Genomic DNA, 17,944 nt, shown 5'->3' on the forward strand with positions numbered 1-17,944 from the left:
GCCTTTTTGGACAGCATGGACCAAGTTCAATTCATCTACTTACCCCCAAAATCTAGCACATAGCTTGATTTACAGTAAGCACTCAATAAATTGCCAAATAATTCTGTCTTTAAAATCATCATCACTGGCAAGTACATATAAGATACCAGGCTATAAATTACTTCAGACCCCACACTGGCCCACTGGGTTGGCTTCCTCACTATAAAAACATTATTATTTTGTCATTAAGCTCCCTTTTAACTTTAAAAATTCTATTCTATGACAATATACATTACATACATATATATGCATACATAGTTACATATACTTTTGTGTGTAAAGTGCATACTTCTTTCACACTGGTAGAAAAAGAATTCTACTCTTCCATGATTTTTGTCTGTGTGTATTTGTAAGTGTATACATTTTCTCACCATGTAAAAAGAGCAGTAATGAATCTGCTGAAGAAACAACCTGAATTCAAAGAACTTCTATAATTACTACTGGATAAGATGCCTGGCATATCAAGGCATACATATGTTAGAATTAATAAATGGTGAATATAAATGAACTACTATTTAAATATATTATTCACATCTTAAATGGTAATAAAGACATTTTACATACTGCTGCAAGGCTACAGTCTCAAATTAAAAGAGAAAAAAACAGGCAAGGAAAAAATGGCATAGTAATGAATATAATATTTTTATAAACTTGGTATCCTCATAAAACACACCTGGATGTAAGAACAAAACTCAGATGATACTTTTCATATATAAGAACACTACATGTCATCACTATTTTTACTCTAATTTTCTAACCAAGAATAAGGAAGTTGTATTTGAATTTTTTTTAAATTTCATTGATTTACGTTGTGTTAAATTCTTCTGTACAGCAAAGTGACTCAGTTATACATATACACAGATATATATTCTTTATATATATACACATATTTTCTTTTCTATTATGGTTTGTCACAGGATATTGAATACAGTTCCCTGCGCTATACGGCAGGACCCTGTTGTTTATCCATCCTGTACATAATAGCTTGCCTCTGTGAGTATCAAGCTCCCATCCCTTCCCTCCCCTACCCACCCCCCCCACCCCCACCCCACCTGCAGCAACCACAGTGTGTTCTATCTCTGAGTCTGTTTTTGTTTCATAGATATGTTGATTTGTATCATATTTTAGACTCCACGTATAAGTGATATCATATGTGGAGTCTAAAATATGATACACTGAAATATTTTAGAGTCTAAACATTAGACTGTCTAATATTTCTGACTTACTTTGCTTCGTATGATAATCTCTAGGTCCATCCGCGTTGCTGCAAATGGCATTATTTCATTCTTTTTGATGGATGAGTAATATTCCATTGTGTGTGTGTATGTATGTATGTATGTATGTGTATACCCACACACACACACACACACACACACACACACACACACACCACATCTTCTTTGTCCAAAGAAAGTTTTATTTTAAATGTTATGTTGCTTTGATAATATATTTTTAACCTCTTTATTTTAAACTTTTTAATGAAAAACAATAAACTTCCATAAAAGTAATCTAATTACAAATGTATATAGCTCAATGAATTTTTACAAAGTGAACACACCCATGTAACCAGCAGGGTTTCGGTTTTGAAAGCAGAATGTCCACATATCTTAAGCAGTACCTACCCTTCCAGGAAGAACAACTGCTTTAACCACTCTTGATAAACCAAGGTCATAAAGACAGAGAACACTCCCTTCTGCTTCTTCCAATCCAATTAACAATCCAGTTCTCTTCTGCCAAGAGAATTCTTTCACAGCTAGGACTATAGGAGGCTGTTCATTCACTCCACTGAATCTATATGCAGACAACCGCTCTCCTGTTAGAGAGTTTACTACCTCAAGTTGCGGACCACAAGCCAAGCAAGCAAGTCCATTTTTCCCTAGAAGAAAAAAAACAAAAATGTTGCTTATTTTAATATTGCATATATACAACAAAACTAAATAGCAGTTAGTTCTTTTACATATATAATATACAGCTCATTATCTCCAAACTGAAATCTAAGCATTTACAGAAGAGTGGTCCTCTAATTAGTAAAATAAATTGAACAACTACTAATGCAATAATAATAAAGTAACCATTCAGTAAAGGTACCATGTTATATGCTTAAATACATTATCTCACTTACTCCTTGTTACACCTCAATACAGAAATAAGGCAACTAAACTTTCATACAACTGTATGAATGAATGACTTGCCCAAAACCCACATGGCTACGAATACCAGAGCCAGAAGTGGATCGCAAATCTGTTTAACTCCCAAACTCATATTTTTACTACATTATACCTTAAGAGTTAAACTAGGTGTTATGAGAGTTATAAAAGTATAACTCATGATTCTGTCACTGAAGAGTTCAAAATCTGAGAAGATGAGACATAACCAGTATAATAATAGGAAATATCAGAAGCCCTTCTTGGCCTCTGACTAGTCATGTCTGGATTTTATTCTTCATGCAATCTAAAGTAACTGGAGGGTTTTAAGCAGGACAGTGACGATCTGATTTACATTTTTAAATGTTAGTCCAGATGCTAAGCAGAGAATGGACAATAAGGTGGGACCAGAGCAGAAGTAGGGAGATGGTACCTTATGCTTGGTTGGTGGCCATGAATAGAGAAAAGGGAATTGACTGGAGATTCATCTCAGAGGCAGAACTAAAAGGATTTACTTGCTGATGAATAATATATAGGGAGATGAGTAATACAGAAAAATCAAGAACTAGACCCTGAATTTTCCCTTGAACAGCTTAGATGAATGATGTTAATTTTTACTACTAAATTTGTGATGTCTACTATGCATCCAAATAAATAGCTGTATATACTAGATTATAGCTGAGAGAGACTAAAGAGTTTTAAAAAAAATAGCATGGCACAGTGGGGACCAAGAATGCATGAGTTCAAAGCTCATTTTTGCCACTTGCTTTCTATGTAACTGGGACCAAGTTACTTAACCTATTTGATTCTCAGTTACATAGAATAGTGCCTAATTAGAGAAACCTAGTAGTTACCTCAATGAAAAGTTGTTACAGTACCTAGTATGTAAGAGTAGTACTGTTATTACCTTCAATATTCAAGAGAATAGCACTATAAATAGCTAAATTACTGATCTATATGTTTTGTTGTCTTCCTGCTAGGCAGGATGGCTATAAAATTCATTTTCAGAAAAGTCTTCTGCAACATATTTCACTAGACAGAAATCCATAATTTAATGGCTTCTCTGGTCTAATTCTCTGCTGTATTATATAATGTAAAATATCATTATTATTAAGATCTTGTTCAGATTAATAGAATTAAGACTTTCAGAATATATTGTATCACCTAGGGCACTACAATCAGGTTTTTCTACTCATAAGACTGTTCAGGTTCTAATCTAAACTCATCACCGATAAAACTTACTAATTATAAAGGAAAACCAGCCATGTATCATTTCTACTTTCCAAATGCAGATACTCAATACTAAGAGATATAAAATATATGGTATTGCAAAAAGGAAAAATGAACTATAATACCCCAGGAGATTCAATGAAAATGTGCTCAAGTAGATAGAAATTAATATATATGTAGTTGTAGACGTAATATAGTTATATAAGACCACTCTAAGCAGTTCTGCTTTTTTTTCTTCTACTTCAAAGGAACTGTAATATATGCTTAATATTATCTTAATATATGTTTATTATTAATCTTATTAAATTTAGCAATAATGTTGCTAAATTTTCAGCAACATTATTTTACCTGCAGCAAACTTTCCACGAAGCACAGATTCTAATGTTATTTCATCTTCTCCAAGGGCTTGGATAGTCACTTCTGGGAATTGTGCTGTTACAGTCACTTGGGCTGTTAGGTCTCGCATACTTCCACTGCAAACATTTTTAAAAGTAAGATTATTATGATATATTTGTACTATAAGACACTTGATTATCTCTAACCAAGGGGAAAGGGAAAAAAGAAAAGAAAAAGAAAAAGCTACCATACAAAAGTAAATAAACTGAAACTAAAATCTGATTATGAACTACACATTATGTGCTTTGGGTCTGAGACATTCTCTCCTAAGAAAGTATTTCCCAAACAGCCTTAGGAGGGTAAAGATTCATTAAGCCAGATGTCCTAAGGACATACATGAGTGCCTAGATTCTTCGAAGACTGGGTTCAACGCAATTAATCTTATTGCTTCATTTACTCTCAAAGAACATTTCACACACAAAACAGGAAAAATTGCTATTATTTTAGGAAAGTTACCACTACAGTAAAAGAGGAGAAAGTGCATGAAAAATGTCCAAACCCACAGTAACCTCAGGAACTGGGTTTGGCACATGTCTTTAACTGCACAGAAAAAAATCTAAAATTATCTTTCATTTACAATGTATACAACAGTAGATTTCCTAAATGACTCTTCCATTGTAAACAACGAAAAATGATGGCTGAAATATAAAAGTATCTTTTTGAAAGATTACAGAGTTGGCAAAGCCAAAAGTGGAAACAGTAGGAATTTTGGAAAATATATAAGCTGGCTTGGGTCTTGAGGGTTAGCTACAGTTCTGGTGACCCTGATCTTGTTTTGAGCATCCTGAGGTCCACAGAGGCTGAAGGAAAAGCTTAGGGCTAACCCCCCCACCCCCATTAAACTCCATAGGGCTATATCATCAGCATAAAGGTGAATGAGACAAACACCCTCTGTGCAGGACTGCGAGCAATAAAGCTGTTCATTTTGACCATGGCTGAAAGTTTCTACACAGAAAAAGAAAATTTCCCTTCATACAAATTAGTGGCCAGAATTCAAGCTATGGTACCAGAAAATACTCAGGTGAAGAATATTATAAAGTAGTTTCAGGTTGGTAATGCTCCAAGCAACCCACAGAAACCACCAAATATTTGAACAGAACCCTTTGGAATCTCAAAGAGTTCTCAAAGATGAAGTTCCAAAGAAAATGAGCTTACAATCAAAATAACAAAACTTTAACAAGGATAGCAGGATCAACAGCCAGCAGAATCAGGCTATCAAAGACTTCATTCAGATACTGAAAAGATCAGAGAACAGAAAATATGTTTAATAGGTTTAAAGAAATCAAAGATTTAGTTTGCTAATGAGGAATAAACTTTAAAAATTATAATGAAGGGGCTTCCCTGGTGGCGCAGTGGTTGAGAGTCCGCCTGCCGATGCAGGGGACCCAGGTTCGTGCCCCAGTCCGGGAAGATCCCACATGCTGCAGAGCGGCTGGGCCCGTGAGCCATGGCCGCTGAGCCTGCATGTCCGGAGCCTGTGCTCCGCGATGGGAGAGGCCCGCGTACCAAAAAAAAAAAAAAAATTATAATGAAAATTGGTCAAGTAGATTTAGGGGGGAAAAAAAGAACTTCTGGAATGAAAAATGACGTAAAATTTAGAACTCAATGGGGAAAAAACCTCAATGGAGAATGTAGCAGCTACAGTGCAACAATATGAACAAACATCAGAGTATATTATTAAACAGAAGTAGAGAAAATACATGCAGAATTACATTTATATAAAGTTTAAAAGACTACAAAACTAAAAAAAATATTTCCTAAGAATACAAACACATGTAGCAATAGTATGAATAACACAAAGGAAACCATAAATACAAAGTCCACAATAGTAGCTACCCATGAGAGGAGAGAAAGGGGAATGGAATGGAGAATACACAAGGGACTCCAGGTAATGGTAATTTTCTTTTTCTAAAACTTGGTAGCGAGAACATAGGTATTCTTTGCATCACGGTTCTTCATAACTTACAAATATTCTTTTGTACCTACTTAAGCCAATAAAAACAAACTCAAAAGATAAGAAAAGCAGTGGAGAGAGAAAATGTAGCGCAGAGAGACAAAGAGATGAGTAGTTAAAAGTTACAGGCAATACAGGGAGAAAATCTAACATACGTTTATTCAGAATTCCCCCAAAATATAACATGAATGGCAAGGAGGAGGCAATATTCTAAAAGATATTTCCCGGATTTGTAGAGACAAACTAATTCTCTGAAATCAGGAAGAACAGTGAATCCTAGGTCAAATGAAAAGAAATGACTTTTCAACACAGTGGAAGTCAGAAGTCTGGAATATCTTCAGAATTCTAAGCAAAAATAGTTGTCAACATACAGTTTATATATCACTGAAATTATCCTCAAAAACAAATATGAAAACGCATTTTTGGACAAAAACTGAGTTTAGCACAAACAGATCCTCTCTTAAAGGGAATTCTAAAAGAAGGCTTCAAGTAGAATAATGATCAGACACAACTTCTGAGACACAAAAGAATGGTATGCCAAAGTACTGGTAAATAAATGGAAAAATCTAAAATATGGACAACATAACAGCAACAATAATAATGGTCAAGTACTGGATTTAAATAAAGCATCTGTAATTCTCTTGTTGTCTTGAGAATGAAGAGACATTTGACTTATCTTAGACTTTGTTACATATCCAAGTTGAAAATATATATAGGAAGAGGCATACATAAGAACGTATATATTAGTAGAAAGTTTCCTTAATAGCAAAATACTAAAAATAACCAAACAAAATACTAAAAATAACCAAACAAAATATAATTTACTTTATTAGATTATAAAAACATATTATTATTCAATACATTATAATAATTAAAACTGTGATAATAATATGCTAGTAATGGACAAATCGATCAATGAAACAGATAATTTAGACACAGAACCACAAAAATTTAGTAGATGATATAAGCATATTTGGGTATTTCAAATCGGAGCAGAAGTATGGACTATTCAATTAATGTTACCAGTACAATTTGTTCCAGGAAAGAAGTTACACATTGGTAGAGCAAAGTTATACACATTACCCACACACATACTACACACTCCTCCCCTAATATCTAGAAAATGAATAAAAGTATATGTGTGTGTATGTGTACATCATGAAACAATACAGAAGAAAGAAGGTGAGTTCAAAAAATCCATAGAATTCTAATATCCTTCAGTTTGGAAAGAAGTGAACTAAAAGAGTGAACAGATAGCCCTAGGAAAATTCCAGGTCTAGAAGCCTCTCATTACATACTACATACCATTGAACCTCATCAGTGGGCCATCTTCCAGGGCACTGTGCTGCTTTATTGGGAGAAAGGCATTAACATCCAAAGGAGTCTCCCTGGCAGGAGAGTGATACCAAGTACAAGTCATTTTACTAGGTACATGGTTCCCCAGCAGGGCCTACACACAATTGTAACACTCAGCCCAAGCCATTCTCAGAAAATAAAATCAATACTATCAAACTGAAACCTATGTCAAAACAATAGTTAACAGCCACTCTTAACAGATCTTTCTTTAAAAAAAAAAAACAAAAAAAAAAACCAAACACCACTTTTATAAAGAAATGACTGATGTGTTAAAAGAATTATCATAAGCTTAATAATTCCTGTTCTTTAATTTTAGTTTTTTCTTATAAAATTAATTTTCTAAAAAATAACATTTATAGTCTATTGCATTTCATAAAACTAGTCTCTGTATGAAATCTTCTACCTATATATCTGACTACAGAGATGTCTGAAATACAAAACATTAGTACTATTTACTTTTGTGTGACCCAAATTTGGGGTGATTTGTTCCTTTCTTTATACTTTTTTGGTATGGCTTGGATTTTTTTAAATGTTTTTCATTTTTATAAACTGAATTAAGTAAAGAACTTTTTAAAAACAAAAAAAACTAAAACAAAAAACTTTGAAAATACAGGAGATATTTATATAATCTAAGATGGGAAGAAGGTGCAAATCAACCTAATATTCACTAACAATCAACAAAATGCCATGTTAAATCATGATACCATTTTTGCCAATCACTGTTAAAGGTATAGAGAAAACACACATGTGCTTATACACTCTTGCAGAAACATAAACCCCAAAAGCCTTTTTGGAAGATAATTTGCCAGGCCCTAATTTTATGCAGACAAATCTTTTGACTTGGTAATTCTAGAATTTTTATTTCCTACAGGTAAAAAACTTTACCTCATTATCATATCACACCAGATCATCAGGAGAAAGAGATCCCTGCTACTCCATGGCTTCAAATACTGTACGACAGCAACACCATATTTTTTCCAAAGTAACAGACACTACTAACCATTCTCTATGTGGATGCTTCCACTGCACCTCAAATTCAACATTTCCAAAATGAAACAATCTTTCTCCCTCCTCTCTACAGATTTGTTCCTTTTCTTCTGTTTCTTCTCTCAGTTAATGATTCCATCACCTACCCAGAAACTTTGAGGACTTGGTTAAAACAATGATTCTTCAAAAAAAATTTTCCTTGCCCGGGTTAAGTTACAATTTCATTTGCTCCTGATAAACCTGGTACTTCCCCTATCATGGATGGTACTTATCGCACTCTATAATTTCCTCTTTGCATACCCAACTAGAAAGTTCTAAGGGGACAGATTAGATCTTACTTATTTTAATCCAAGTAGTTTCCACCCTGGAGGGGGCAAAGAATATTGGTTGACTACATGAATAAATGGTTTCCTTTTCCTCCCCTTACCCTGCAATACAAGGGGTCACCAAAAACTGCCCATTTTACAAAAAAAACAAAACAAAACAAAACAAAACAAAACACCTCTGCCTTCTAGTCCATTATTTCTCTTCCTAGTGACTCAGCCTTTATCAAAAACTAGACTAATGGTCTTTTTTTTTTTTTTTTTTTGCGGTACACAGGCCTCTCACTGTTGTGGCCTCTCCCGTTGCGGAGCACAGGCTCCGGACGCACAGGCTCAGCGGCCATGGCCCACGGGCCCAGCCGTGGGATGGGGCACGAGCCCGTGTCCCCTGCATCGGCAGGCGGACTCTCAACCACTGCGCCACCAGGGAAGCCCTGGACTAATGGTCTTTTGATCTCCAGTCTCCTGTTCTTTCTGGTCATTCTATAATTGGCAAGTACTTATTCTCACTACCAATGTATGTGAAAAGAAAAAATAGATTTGAAAAGGTTACTCAAAAACATGAGTTATAATTTTCTGTCCAGGCTCTGAATGCTATTTTCTGGACAAAAATCTGATCAACTACGTCAAAAAACATGTATGTCACCATTAACTCAAAAAACTCAAAAAAAGTTGTGTTTGAGACTTCCTAGTTAAAGTGTAAGGTTTTTTTTAATCCAAAACAGATCTAAAAGTATAATCAAATATAAAGTAATTAGACTATCACTACTATAACATATAGTCAGTGAGAAGTAATGACCTTTAGCCTCTTACAATTATATTAACATCTTATATATACATGACGGTGCTAGGCTCAAGCTTTAGATGCTGAAAGCATTATGTTTTCATAAAGTGATTGTATCCCTCTCCTAAGTATTTTAGTACCAAAGAAAATTTTACACAAATTTAGGTAGGAAAGGCCACAATCACATTGTTATTATGTTGGTTTCACCTCTGATGGCCTTCTCTAGTCTTGATTTAAAAGAACAGTGTAATGGTAAACTGAAGTTAACACATTTTTCCTATTAAACTTAAAACCCAAATCATTTCTCTAAAGCTAAAACCTCCAAAATTCCGTACACTTTGGGTAGCTTTTCCCAAAGTATAGTCACTGGAGTGTTCATGGACATTAGGTAAAAAAGTTCCATGATCAATGCAAATCAATCAACCAACAGAATTATGAGATGACTTCCACAAAGTGATTCTAAAATTCATCTGAAAGGTGCACAATAATCAATTTTTTGAAAAAGAAATATAATAAATGTTCCATTTCTCAGGCTGGATGTGTTTTCTGTTATGCTCTTTTTAATGTAAAACAAAGATTACGACGTGGAAGTAGTGGCTCAAACAGTCGCAATATTTAAAAAGAGAATTGTAATTTCCATTCCCAATATATTCTCCCACCTAAAAAAAGAAACGAAATATGTGAAAACAAGTTGTTCAGACACCAGACAATAGGTAGCACAGGACAGTGGTCCCTAAGAAAAGAAAAACAAACAAGATGACTTCTAGGACTGTCCCAGGTTACTGTGTATAGCGTGTATCCAGAACACAGAGCAGAGAAAGGGAACCCACAGAGAGCCCAAGGGTCGCCTTGAGTTGAGAAGACAGAGTTGAGAATTCCAAAGGTAGCTAGAATTCAAAGGACAGAGTACTGCAGTACAAAGGGTCATACAAAGAGCTCTGGAGATTTGCAGTGGGTTCTCCTGAATCTTCACATGGTTAATATAAGCATGTAAGGAAATTACCAGAAGCCAAGAAATAAATCATTGGAAAAGCAGAGGAGAAACAATCCCCAAAGTGTATGCATGCCTAGGTATAGCTCCAGAGTGAAAAAAAGCCTAATACATGGGCAATGAGTCGAGTACTCAGAAAGGTACTGACTGCTTCAGGAGTGGGGAGAAAAATTAGCCCTTGTCTAAAGGCTGCTCTGGTCTAAAGCTCAAAAAGCAAGCCTCAAAAGAATCAAACTGTTTCCAAGAAACTTAGCTGCATCCCAATACAAAGCTCAAGAATATACAAATGATTGCAAAAATATTCAGTACTCAAGAAAGTAAAATTCACCATGTCTGGCATCCAATCAAAAACTGTCAGGCCTGCAAAAAGCAGGAAAATGTGACCCATAATAAGGGGAGAAAACAACAAATAGAAACGGACCTAGAAATCACACAGAAGTTAGAATTATTAGATGAGAACAGTAAATCAGTTATTCTAGCTATAGTCCCTAAGTCCAACAAGATAGAGGAAAGCATGAACACGTTAAGGAAAGACTTGGAAGATATAAAAATGTCTAAATTAAATGTGCAGAGATGAGAAATACATTGGATGGGATTAATAGATTAGACACAGAAAATATTAGTTAACTTAAACACCCACAGTAGGAACTATCTAAATAAAATGAAGAACAGAAAGAAAAAAGGCTGGGGTGAGGAGCAAAAGAAGAGAGCATCACTGAGCTATGAGGCAACCTCAAGTGACCTAATATGTGTAATAGGAATCTCCAAAAGAAGAGGACAGAAACATCTGGAAAACTAATGGCCAAATTATTCCTAAATTTGATGAAAACTACAAACTCATAAATCAAAAAGGTCAGTAAACTTCAAGCATGAGAAACATGAAGAAACTCCACCAAAATATTAATACATCCTAATCAAGGGACAAACAGAAAATCTTAAAGTAGCACACTGCAGAGCAACAAAGAATTACAGGAGACATCTCACTGAAAACAATGCAAGCCAGAAAAGTGGAACAATGTATTTTAAGTTCTGAAAGAAAGCAAGCTGTCAACCTATAATTCTATATCCAGTGAAAATATCCTTTTAAAATGAAGGCAGGGCTTCCCTGGTGGTGTAGTTGTTAAGAATCCACCTGCCAATGCAGGGGACACAGGTTTGAGCCCTGGTCTGGGAAGAACCCACATGCCATGGAGCAACTAAGCCCATGTGCCACAACTACTGAGCCTGCGAGCCACAACCACTGAGCCTGCGTGCCACAACTACTGAAGCCCATGTGCCTAGAGCCCATGCTCTGCAACAAGAGAAGGCACAACAATGAGAAGCCTGCGCACCGCAACGAAGAGTAGCCCCCACTTGCCACAACTAGAGAAAGCCCGTGCGCAGCCAAAAAATAAATTAATTAATAAATATTTTAAAAAATAAATTTTAAAAAAATGAAGGCAAAAGAAAGACACTTCAGACACAGGAGAACTGAAAAGATAGTCACCAGTAGATCTGCACTACAAGGAATGTTTAAGAATTCCTTCAGGCAGAAGCAAAATGATACCAGATGGATATCTGGATCTGCGTAAAAGAATACAGACCTCCAAAAAAGGTCAAAACACTTTTTTTTCTTATTTTTAATCTCTTTAAAAGACAATTGTTTATTCGAAGCAAAAGTGACAGCAATACACTGAGGAGTTTATAACATATTTACAAGGAAAACAAATGACACAATGGCACAAAGGCCTAGAGAGGAGAAATAGAAGCATATTGTTACAAGGTTCTTACACTATACATGAAATGCTATGTGGTTTGAAAATAGACTATGGTAATTTAAAGATGGACACTAGAAACCTTAAAATAAACATTAAACACACACACACAGATATAATAAGCCAATGAAAAATAAAATATCAACATAAAAAAAGTTAATCCAAAAATGGTATAAAAAGAGAAAGAACAAATGGCTAAATGGGAAAAGAATCTGAAAAAGAATAGATACATGTATACGTATTATTGAATCACTTTGCTGTACACCTGAAACTAATACAACATTGTTAATCAACTATACACCAATATAAAATAAAAAATTTTAAAAAGAACAAGTAGGACAAATAAAATAGGAAGATGGTAGATTGAAACCTAACCATATTACATCACTAATTACATTAACAAAATGACTTTAACATTCTAATTAAAAAGCAAATATCAGTCAGACTGGATAAAAAAGCAAGACAAAGTTAAATAAAAAGCTTAGATAGGTTAAAAGTAAAATAATGGAAGATATATCATGCTAACAATAAAAAAAAAGCAGAAGCAGCTTAATGTCAAAGTAGAATTCACGGGACTTCCCTGGTGGTCCAGTGTTTAAGAGTCTGCCTTCCAATGCAGAGGAGGCGGGTTTGATCCCTGCTCAGGGAACTAAGATCCCACATGCCACAGGGCAACTAAGCCCGTGTGCTGCAACTGCTGAACCCATGCGCTCTAGAGCCCACTCACCACAACTAGAGAGCCCAAGTGCTGCAACTACTGAGCCCACACGCTCTGGTGCCCACGCACCACAACTAGAGGGCCCAAGCACCACAATGAAGGATCCCGCATGCCGCACAAAGATCCTGCATGCCACAGTTAAGACCTGACACAGTCTAATTAATTAATTAATTATTTTTAAAAGTAGAATTCAGAGCAAAGAATATTACCAGGGATAAAGAGGGTCATTTCATAACAATAAAGGGGTCAATTCTGACACACAGGAGTTCAAAAAAAGGTTCAGTGAGTGAAAGAAAAAGTTTTCCAAATTTAGAAGTTAGCCTTTGAATCTATAGGGCAAAAATTGGCTTCTGGTTTCCAGACCTTTCAAATCCCATATTTACAGTGTGAATTTTAACATTTTAAGCCCAATGAAGAGAACTTCTAAATATTATATTAGAAAGAACATCTTATATAAAGACATATCTATATATACGTCTTCACGAAAATACATTAAGCAGCTATGGCCAGTACTGTACAAAATTAAGTACAGTCCTAGCCTGACATGCCAGTATTGGCAAACTCTAAAAAGTAATTTACAAAGTTTCAAATCCTTCCAAGGTCTAGATAGGCAGAGCAAGAAAACTGTGCCTAATTTCAATGAAAATATTGTCCACTGTCTTTATAAAGCACAGATGGATTTTCACTCCCTTCACAAAAACCTTCAATGACTCCCCTACTGAATATAAAACCTGACATCTTCAGCCACAGGTAATCAAGGCCCTCCACAATCTGGCAGTCTCAGACTATCTTTACAACGTTTGTCTCCCCACGTCCCTTCCTTCATCAGTTTGCTACTGCCTCGCGTATTCATTCTTTTATTTATGCTGTTCCCTCCTGTACCTCCTTCTGCCAAAGCCCCATTTAAGGACCAGATTCCCAGTGTGGTCTGGGTAGATCAATCCTTTTCCTATTTAATCTCATCTCTGAGCTCACTCCTTTCCACATTTATGTTAGCAATCCTAAAAATAATTTTTGAAATCCGTTATTTGTATTTGCCGGTCTTCCCCACAATACTATGAATTCCTAAAAGACAAAAATCATACCTTATTCCTGTGAATTCCAGAGGGTCACAATGCCTTGCAACTAACAGGTCCTAAACATGTCATAAATTAGGATAGCAAGATACTAGCAGGGACAGGAAAAGACATGTTGAACAATAAATATCATCAATTTTTAAAAACTCAATATTCTTAAAACCCAACAAGAAAACAAACAACCCAATTAAAAAATGGCCAAAGACCTAACAGACACCTCAATAAAGAAGATATACAGATGGCAAATAAGCACATGAAAAGATGCTCCACATCTTATGTCATCAGGAAAATGCAAATTCAGACAATGACCTACCACTACACACTTACTAGAATGGCCAAAATCCGGACGCTGACAACAACCAAATGGTGGTGAGAATGTGGAGTAACAGGAACTCTCATTCACTGATGCTGGGAATGCAAAATGGTACAGCCACTTTGGAAGACAGTTGGGCAGTTTCTTACAAAACTAAACATATTCTTACCATATGACTTGGTGATCACCTGCACATGGATATTTTTAACAGTTTTATTAATAATCGTCAAAACCTGGAATCAACCAAGATGTCCTTCAGCAGGTGAACTGATAAACAGTGGTACATCCAAACAATGGAATATTATGTAGTGCTGTAAAGAGTTACAAGCCAAGAAAAGACGTGGAAGAAACTTAAATGCGTATTGCAAAGTGAAAGAAGCCAATCTGAAAAAGCGACATAGTGCATAATTCCAACTATAAGACAATTCTGAAAAAGGTAAAACTATGGAGACAAAAAGATCAGTGATTGCCAGGAATCAGTAGAGAGGGAGGGATGGAGAGGGGAGCACAGAGGATTTCTAGGGTGGTGAAACTACTCTGAATCATATCATAATGGTGGATACATGCCATTAGACATTGACCCAAATCCATAGAATGTGCAACACCAAGAATGAATAGTAAACTATGGACTTTGGGTGAGGATGTGTCAGTGCAGGTTCATCAATTGCAACAAATGTTCCAGTCTAGTAGGGGATGTTGATAATGGGAGAAGTTATGCATGAATAGGAGCAGAGAAAACGTATACTGGAAATCTCTGTGCCTGCCACTCAATTTTGCTGTGAACTTAAAACTGCTCTAAAAAATAAAGTGTATTAAAAAGAGAAAGCTCAGGGACTTCCCTGGTGGCGCAGTGGTTAAGAATCCGCCTGCCAAGGCAGGGGACAAGGGTTCGAGCCCTGGCCCGGGAAGATCCCACATGCCACGGGGCAGCTAAGCCTGTGCGCCACAACTACGGAGCGTGCACCCTAGAGCCCGCGCGCCACAACTACTGAAGCCCACACGCCCAGAGCTCGTGCTCCGCAACAAGAAGCCACAATAAGAAGCCCGCGCACCACAACGAAGAGTAGCCTCCCGCTCACCACAACCAGAGAAAGCCCGCACGCAGCAACAAAGACCCAATGCAACCAAAAATAAATTAATTAATTAAATTGATTCTTAAAAAAAAAAGCTTAATATTGGATCCCACTTATTTTTAAGTATATATTGCTTCAATATTAAGAAGCAAAGCAAAATTTGCAAAAGTACTAGGAAAGATATTGACACAATACGAAAAATCAGTTGTGTGAAATACACACATCCTAGAAGGCTGCTAAACTCCACAACAGAAAGTAAAACTTTAATCTAGTTGTTCAATAATTATAATGCACCATATACTGAGCGAACATTTCTACAAAACATTTTGTATGCATTTTGACTTAAAAAAAAAAAACACTAAGAATTATGATATAAATGTAAACTAGCTGTGGACCCAAAAACGTCCAGCCTTTTAGCAGTTGTTCTTTCAAACTTAATTCAAACAGTTACCAATCACGAACTACTTTTAAAACATTGCGTTGGGAAGGGAATGCAAGGGCAGAAAGATGACCTACTTCCTGATCTCAAGGAGTTTACATTCTAGGAGATACATAATCAACCATGAAAATAAATGCTACAATAAAGGTGTATATTCTGTGAGACCCCAGGAAAGAACTGGGATAAAGAGAAATGAAAGAGTGTATAGAAAAGATGGCATTTAAGGCTAAGGAGGATTTGAAAGCTGAAAACTTGAAAAAGGCAGCGATGGCACTCCAGGCTGAAGGACAGGAGCAAAGGAACATTAAAGTACATCTTCAAGAAAATGGGCCCAGGATTGGTGATGATTCTGGAAGAGCCGAAGCATAAATTCGTGAACAGTTGAGGGTGGACAGCTGACAAGATTTACTGTAGAGACCGCTGACCTAACCTAGGGAAATGAGACTTCAATCTGAAGAAGAAAACGAAAAATCTCCGGAAAATTTTTATGGTTAGGAAAGAAACAATGTTCTGTGTCCTCTTAAATCGAGATGCGTCCATCCCAAAACTGCTGTATAACAATCTTTAAAAAAGAATTTTTTTGGTAATTATTGCTGTTCTGCGAATCGGTGACATTCTGGCACTAGGTTATTGAAAAATTAGAATCAAAAATTACAGTACGGGGAGAATGTAGACTTTCCCTAGCGCTTAACACACTCAGAGCATGCCTCAAACATTAACTTGAGCTGGGCTTGTCATCCCTAGTCAAATCCTCCCAAATAAGTAAACCTACCCTAATTTCTTCTCTCCTTACAGACTTAATCAATGAAAGCTCACTAAAGAAAAGTCCTTAACATCTACTGGCTCTTTAGGATATTTTAAGAATACACTCAAGTTTAGAGTTTCCAAGAGACCTATATTTTATCCTCAAGGACCCAGGTTCTTATCAAGTATCTTCTCAAACTGCCCATTTGAAAAAAGATAATAACGGCCAGTTTGAACCTCGTTGGCTTTGAGAACAAATTAACCTCCCCACGCCCCCCCAGTCCACGACGCCCCCCCAGTCCACGAGTAACAAAAGTAATCGTCCTCAAGTTTCCAGGTGGCACAAGCAAGGCAAATTAATACCCACTCCAAGATGTATAGTTATTTTAAATCTCCTTTATCGAACCAATTCACTGCACTTTTCAAATCACGAGGCAAACTTCTCCGCCCGGGACTCATCCCAGCCAGGCCCAGGAGCATGGGGACCACACACCAATGTTAAGACAGACTCAAAGTACGAGCAGGTTCCCCCGGAGGGAGGCCCGCCAAGGTCTCAACCGCACCAAAGAACAGTAGGTTAGAGGCGCCGCGGTCCAGGCCGCCGGGAGAGCGTGAGCACCCGGCTGCCGGCGCGTTAGGCGCGGGGGTTGGACCCCGAGGCGCCTCTACGCCGCCATGTGCCGCCGCTCCGCCGAGGTTATATAACAAACTCCCAGAGCCCTGGAGCTTGCCACAACCGCCAACGCCCGCATTCGCCCCCTCGGGCCAGCTCCGCGAGTCGGGCCGCTCCGCGAGTCAGGCCGCTCCGCGAGCCGGGCCGCCGCTGCTCGCTGAGCGGCCACAAGTCCGGCCTAGGCCCGGCGCGCGGAGGGCCCGGCGGGCCAGGCGCGGCGAGAGAAGCCGGGCCGCCGCTCCGGGCCCAGGCCGCGCCGACCAGCCCTCCACCGTCCCGGCCCAACCTCCTCCTTCCCTTCCCACTACCTGAGAAGGGCGGGTGACCGAGCGGCCGCGGCCGCCGAGTCCACGGGGGCGCGAGGCTGGGCGCGAGCTCCTCCCGCGCGGGTCCGTCACAGCATCTCCCAAGAGACACAGCCGCCACCGGCAGCGCGCGCACACCGGCAGGGCGCGCACACCTCCGCACAACCCCCGCGAGCGCCTTCGCCGGCAACAGGCCTGCCGACCGCTCAGCGACTAAAACGCAGCCGTTGCCTGCGCCGCGGCCCCGGGTGCCTTCCCCACGCGACTCTGTCTCTTCCGCTCGCGCAGCGATGACCCGTCTTTGCGCATTACCACCCGGCCGACACACAGTCCCAAACAACCAGGAGGGGAGGGGAGGGGCGGGGAAGGGCGGAGAGAAGTGTGAGACGGCAAGGAGATCGCGGCACTGGGACCTGAGTTCTCGCGAGTGTTCCGGCCTTGGGCGCCGGCTCTGCGGGAATTTCAAACTCTCTGCGAAAAAAGGTGGGGGAGGGAAAGAGAGGAAAGGGAAACAGGGTGGGGAAGGGCAGGGTTTTTTTGTAAAATTGGATCTCCCCACCTCCAAAGAGCTGAAGGGAAGAACGACTACGAACCCCACAATGCCTTGCGCGTTAAACCGCTCTGGTCGCCCAGCCCTTGGGCTCA

The 17,944-nt window shown here is 38.3% G+C and overlaps 1 protein-coding gene across 1 annotated transcript in view; it reads right to left on the reverse strand.

Annotated features, from left to right (window-relative positions):
- The window catches only part of AHCTF1 (AT-hook containing transcription factor 1), a 69,769-nt gene extending 64,494 nt beyond the window's left edge, over positions 1–5,275 (reverse strand). Inside the window, exons 1-3 of the mRNA XM_065873226.1 lie at positions 5,256–5,275; positions 3,762–3,886; positions 1,662–1,915 (exon numbers count right to left, since the gene is read on the reverse strand). Of these exons, the coding sequence (XP_065729298.1) occupies positions 1,662–1,915; positions 3,762–3,886; positions 5,256–5,275 (399 nt within the window). The remainder of the gene's footprint in view (positions 1–1,661; positions 1,916–3,761; positions 3,887–5,255) is intronic.
- Between the last annotated feature and the right edge of the window lie 12,669 nt (positions 5,276–17,944).

Source organism: Phocoena phocoena, chromosome 1, assembly GCF_963924675.1.
Source record: "Phocoena phocoena chromosome 1, mPhoPho1.1, whole genome shotgun sequence".
NCBI classification, from domain to species: Eukaryota; Metazoa; Chordata; class Mammalia; order Artiodactyla; family Phocoenidae; genus Phocoena; species Phocoena phocoena.